This window comes from Prionailurus viverrinus, chromosome D1, assembly GCF_022837055.1.
Source record: "Prionailurus viverrinus isolate Anna chromosome D1, UM_Priviv_1.0, whole genome shotgun sequence".
In the NCBI taxonomy this organism is placed as follows: Eukaryota; Metazoa; Chordata; class Mammalia; order Carnivora; family Felidae; genus Prionailurus; species Prionailurus viverrinus.
Genome location: NC_062570.1, coordinates 60707644 through 60714042, shown reverse-complemented (window position 1 = coordinate 60714042; position 6399 = coordinate 60707644). Strand labels below are relative to the sequence as shown.

General features: G+C 42.8%; 1 protein-coding gene across 1 annotated transcript; it reads right to left on the bottom strand.

Moving 5' to 3' along the window:
* Positions 1–391: 391 nt before the first annotated feature.
* On the bottom strand, positions 392–1345 carry LOC125177074 (olfactory receptor 52M1). The gene has a single exon (XM_047879104.1). The coding sequence runs from the start codon at positions 1343–1345 to the stop codon at positions 392–394; it is 954 nt and encodes a 317-aa protein (XP_047735060.1).
* Positions 1346–6399: the final 5054 nt, after the last annotated feature.

Genomic DNA, 6399 nt, shown 5'->3' with positions numbered 1-6399 from the left:
AAACTCCAAAGCATTGGATCTAGGCATCTTAGAAGCTCTGCATGCAACTGATAAAGCAAGGGTATTCTATCCTATTTCCAATGTGTAAAATGTGAACAGTACTAACTACCTCACAAGTTAGTGTTCATTCAGCACTTAATTCTTATAAATATCCTAACTATTTGTATTACTGAGGTCATCATAATTTCACCTTTACAGCTCAAATACCCTTTAGTCATTAAAATAAACATAAATAGAACTTAAAGCTGTACATTCTTAACATTCCTTTGGAATCACAAAAACTGGAGAACACTGGGCCTAACCTCTCAGACGGCTTGAAGCTCCCATTTGGCAAGCTGCCCACCATATTTAAATACCTTCTCCATATGTTTGAGAGGGAAGGAAGTAATGGTCACTTGAACTTAGTTTCTGTCTTCAGCATTTGGAGAAGCCGCTCCCGGATCTGCTTGGTGCGGACAGCGTAAACAATGGGATTAAGGATTGGAGGAATGAGGAGGTAGAAGTTAGCCAGTAAAGTGTGGATTGGAGGAGGTACCTGGTGACCAAATCGGTGAATGAGAGAAGAAACCACAATAGGAACATAAAAGATCAGAATGGCACAGATGTGAGAACCACATGTCCCCAGGGTTTTAAGTCGGGCTTCAGGTGTGGCTAGCCCCATCACGGCCCGGAAAATCATCACATAAGAGACAGCAATAGCCATGGAATCCAAGATTAGGACCAAAAAACCAATGCTTAGCCCATAGACATTGTTGACCCTGCTGTCACCACATGCCAAGGTGACCACAGCCATGTGCTCACAGTAAGAGTGTGAGATGACACGAGCCTTGTAAAGGGGCAGCCGTAGGCGGATCATCAAAGGCAGAGGTCCAATGTAGAGTACCCCCCGAAAGAGGGCAGCCAGCCCCAACCGTCCCACCATAGCATGAGTGAGCACTGTGGTATGATGTAGCGGGTTGCAAATGGCTACATAGCGGTCCAAAGACATGGCAAGGAAGATGCCTGACTCAACTGTGGCAAAGCAGTGGATGAGGAACATTTGGGCCAAGCAGGCATCCAGGCCAATATCACCAGCACCAAACCAGAAGATTCCCAGCAGTTTGGGCATAGTAGAAGTGGATAGAACCAGGTCAACAACCGCCAACATACACAGGAAGAAGTACATGGGCTGGTGCAGGCTATTCTCCACCTTTACCACAGCCAGAATGGTGATGTTCCCCACCACGGCAACCAGGTACATGGAGCCAAAGGGGATGGAAAGCCAGAGATGCAGGGACTCCAGCCCTGGGATGCCAGCAAGCTGGAAGGAGCTGGGTACTGAGCAGGAATTTTGAAAAGTGAGCATGATTCATAAATGAACCTTCTCACTCATGCCCCAAAATGCAGTAGAAACTTTTTCTAGAAATATTTTATTAAATCCTATAATAAAGAATAGAATCATTGGTAAGATGCTATAAACTTAAAAGAAATCATGGAACAATATCATAGTGTAAGTGTCATATTATTACGGTCACAAAATTTTACCTGACAAAAATTTGCCAAGCACAAGCCAAATACATATTTGAATGTAAGAGTATCTCTGTATAATAGGACTCCCAAGGAGCAATGTTCTTGCATCAATCATTGAAATGACCTAAGGCAGACCAGTACCTATTTAGTCCTTTAAAGGTAAACTATATAGTATCTCTCAGTATTCTATTAGGTCTCAAAATGAGAGCTTCTTGAAAAGACATATTGGTAGACCCCCAGGACTGTCTAGGCTCTGTGGTAAATCAAAGGTTAAGCTTGAGGCCAACACTTGCTATTGGATGATCTGAAACCTTTAATCTACAGGCCAAAAATCACTAAGACATGGACCAGTGAAGAAAAGGGACCTTGAAGGATAGAAACAAAGCAATTCCTGAAAAGCAAAAGCTGCTGAATGTAACTCAGTTTGTCTGCCGAGAGGCAGATCCTTGCAAGGGCCCTCTCCTTTTATGGAGGCTAAGTAGAGGATAAGGCTCCAGAAGCAGAGCATTCTCCCCATTAGGGAAGAAGACCCATTCAGCTCTGAGTGGCATGAAGACTAGAGGACAAGTATTTGGCCAAAGAAGAAATGTCCTACTTGGAGTTCAGGACAACTGGCTAAAGGGATATTTGTATTTTGAGAAAAGACCTAGAAGAAATTTTGTGTGGGTTTTTCTTCAGGGTCTAAAGGATTATACCAGAATGTTTCCTATCTATACTAGAGGAATGTCAAGGAAGGAGAAAAACATATAAGCTTTGTCTCCTACATCTTGAACCTTGTTGGGTTGACTATAGCAGATAGTTAATAGTCTGGGCTTTGGAATTTTTCAGATCTGGTTTCAGATCCTGGCAGTAGGAGCTGAAGCAAGTGTACATACATATCATATCATATATATCATATCATATAATTGACTTCAACTGACAACAAAGTTAAACACTTGTAGCCTAGAGGAGGCATGAGGATTAAACAAGAATGCAATGTCTGACACATTAACAGTAAGCATTAGCTTTTCGCAGTTGAGAATATTGGATATATTTTTGGTGTTGAAATATTAAAGTTCAAAAAACCTTGGAATGCCTCTCTAGGGAGCCGTGGTACTGGGAGGATGACCACCATAGTAATGACTTGATCCCACAGAATTCCTCTCGATGAGCTGGGTTTCCTCTCCATCTCAAGGTTCTCCTATATCACTACAAATGGGAACAGTGTTGGCAGTAGCAATAAAAAGGCTGAATCATTAAGGCTGGGGTAAAAAAAGAGCATAGGAACCAGCCTGTGATTGAAGTGACCAGGTGAAATCAGGCAAGGGGAGCCTGTCTTGGTTTTTTCACCCTGTGTGCTGGTTATTTTCCATTTGTCCCTCTGAAGCCCTGTCCTAGGTCCCTATAACCTGGATTTTATATGGCTGCATTACTCAGATTCCCTTCTCTTCTGTCTTCTAGAGGAGTTCAACCAATATGAGGCACCAACAAGAGGTAAGAAAAGGAGACTGGAGATCAGGAACATGTTCTCCAATTCCCTTCCTGCCACGCACATATGGCCTTGCCATGGTTTTCTACCAAAGGCAACAGCTCTAAAAAGTGACCCCTCCCGTTTTCTGGCAACAGCATCTTCCCTTATGTGGTCAGGCCTGAGTAGGATAATAAGGTGCAAGGTTGGTTCTGGTGCTTTACCATCCCCTTGTCAGTTTCCTTAACCCTTTCCAGGCCTCTGTAGATAATCTCTTCAACTGCCACTTTCACCAGGCCACTGGTTTGGATGGGTCACACCAGATCCCAATACTATACAATCTTCACTCAGTACTGTCTTTGAGAAGTTGTTTGCTTCCTTAGCAGGACATGTAATCTGAAAGTTGACAACTTTACAGAACTAGTTCTACAGGCAAATAAATGGCATTCAGGGCTAAATGACCTTTACCAGGACTTCTAGACTTAAGAGGGGACTTGTCTACTTCACCCTTGCATCTAATCAACTGGCTTTAATAACCTGATGCTGTACTAAGCAAAGGTGTAATCACATAGAGAATCTTTATTCCAGAAAAGGAAGAACCCTTGAATGGAAAAATCAACAGGACTTGTCAATGAATTTGTTTTCTATCCCCATGCTCCTCTTCCCTCAGCAGTTACCCTCCTATTTTAGTGAAGAGGTTTTAGCAGTCTTTTTTTTTTTCTTTTGATGCCATTTGAGTCTCATCAATACTGCCTCACAACCTGGGGAATCATTTCCTTCGGAGTTTGGGCAGAGAAGTCCTATTGGAAGATCTCACAGCCCAAGTTACATACAAAGCTAAGTATAACTAGGGACTTCTAGACATCAGAAGTGATTTCTCTTGAAATCCAGCACACCTGTACTACATCAGACCTTACTAGAGCCAAGCCAAATGTCTTCAATCTCCTGGAATGGCCTCAAGCCCTGAAGAAGGCAGATTTTATTTGTATCCTTTCTCTTTCCTCCCCTATACCTGACAACATACAGAGCTCTTTTTCCCAATGACCGTTTCCTCTCCATGTTTTCCTCTTCCTATTCATCTCCAGAAACCCCTCATAAAACTGAAAAGGGTACCCATGACTGGAGAGATGCACTTCCATTGTTAAATGGGACTGGGCTGAGTCTTGGTTAACTTTGCTGACTGCCCCATTCCCATCCTTCCCTAAGATCCTAACATTCCTTAACATATGTCTCCCTAGTCAAACAGCCTTCACACTTCAAACACAACAGAAGGGAAGGCTACTGAAGCTCCTGCTCAGAGTTGCCATGAGGATATAAGGAGTCAGGCCAACCTGCCACCTGAGCTCTATCCAAATACATCTGCCAACACCAACCAGATTTTTTACCATTCTTGACCCTACCCACTACCTTCCAACAAGGCTGAATTTTTCTACTTCATAACTATATCATGTTCTTTTGCCTCTAAGAATTACCCATGTTCTTGGTGTTGGGATGGCATTCCTCTTCACCTAGCCAATCCTTACATATGCACCTTTCCATAACTTAGATGTCACCTTAAATCGCTCCAACCCTGTCTGTGCTCAGTGCCTGTCTTTGTACTATACACACACAGTGCTCTGAATTGCCTGCTTACATGGATGATCCCTCAAACAATCTAAGTTTCATAAGAATAAGGAGCATTCCTATCTTCTCTAGTATAATCCCTGGGGTAACACAATGCCTAGCTATGTTGAATGAGAATAACCTATTGCATATTGAAAACATTGGCAGGTGTCTTGGAGTGTTTTGGATTGCCATTAGCAATCTAGAGGGCCTCTTCAGACTCCTTGAATCTGTAAGGAAGCATGAGCTCCTCTGTATGGATTCCACACTTCAAGTCCCCTCCCAAGAGAATTCCTTCCCTCTGAGTCTTGTCTTGGAGACTTACACAGGAGCACAGTCAGAAGTAGAATGCCCAAGGGTCCCAAGTCTGTTCATCCTAATAGTCTTGGAACCCCTCCTGATGACCTCTGTTCCTTTTCTAGATTCCCCTTTTATACAATGCTCTTACCTCTGCTGTGTAGTGTCAGCAAGAGCCTAGGGCTCTGCAAATGCCACTGAGGCCTGGCACTTATAAGCATTCTGTTCAGGGGTTGAGGGAATTCTATCTGGACTTGTTAACCTTCCCACTTCCCTTAGTAGAGAAGGAAAATAACAGGCTTTGTCCCAGAAGAATGAACACAAACTCTAACCTTAAGCATAGCTATCCCTAGTATGTCAGGCTTGGTCCAGAGAGGTCTCAGGAGAACAGACAGACTCTCTAATTGAGTCATGATTACTTGGGTGTCCAAGTCCTGCTCTTGCTGGTTGTATTTGGCCTCCCTGGAGTCTGTAGCTATTCTAAGGGCACCAATATAAATAGAAATCATCATAAAAGCTTTTATAGGAAAAGGATGAAGAATCTCCTTGTAATTAGAGTTCAGCATGGTGGTAAATATCTAATGAAGTTTTGATATTCTGAAAGTATTTGGAGGTGATAATAGTGTCTCTAAACTTTAAGACAAACCAAAAAATTGAAAAGACAAACCAATGACTATTCTCTAAAAACTATATACTGTGACTCCCCCCTCCCCCCCCCCACTCTGGTTCATATTATTGAGGAATGGATCCCATGGACTTGGAGGTAGAGCAGTGTATCTCCTTTATGTCTTTCTGAAACTAACCTTTCCAACCTAACATCCCGTTCCCATTTCTCAGAAAGGAGAGAAGCCAAACTGAGAAAGTGGTTTATCTCTTGGTGTTGCTTTTTGTTTGTTTTGGGTGTGGGGCACAGAGAGGGAGAGAGAATCCTAAGCCTGCTCTGAACTCTTAGGGCAGAACCCAATGTGGGGCTCAAACCCACAAACCTTGAGATCATGACCTGAACCAAAACCAAGAGTATGTCGCCCAACCAACTAAGCCACCCAGGCACCCATCTTGGTATATCTTAATGGTATGCTTATGTGTTGGTGGGTATCATGATTTAGGACTGTGGCAAGACATGGACTTGGAAGCTCCAAAGGCTTGAGTTTGCAAGCTAGTTCAGTCATAATACCCACTGTGTGACCTTGAACAAGGTTTCTTTTGTTTTTTTCCTTAGTGTAAAGTAGGAATAATCATCTCTGGGTAGCTTTCATAATTGAGATACTGTGTATGAAGAGTCTTGTAAGAAAACCTATCAGGCACTTAATAAACAGCATTGTTAGAACTACTATAATTTTTGTGTCTTTCAGAAGCATTAGCTCTCATCAGCCTAGGAGACCTCCTGTCTCCTTTAGACCAGGAACCAACATGGTCAGAACAGGGGTTAATGCAGTAGAATCAATACATGAAGGCTCTCATTTTTACTCCCCTTCCAGAGTATCTTACTTTCCAACACCTCAGGAAAAATCTGGGAACTCTAGAACCTTGCTACCTCCTTCCCA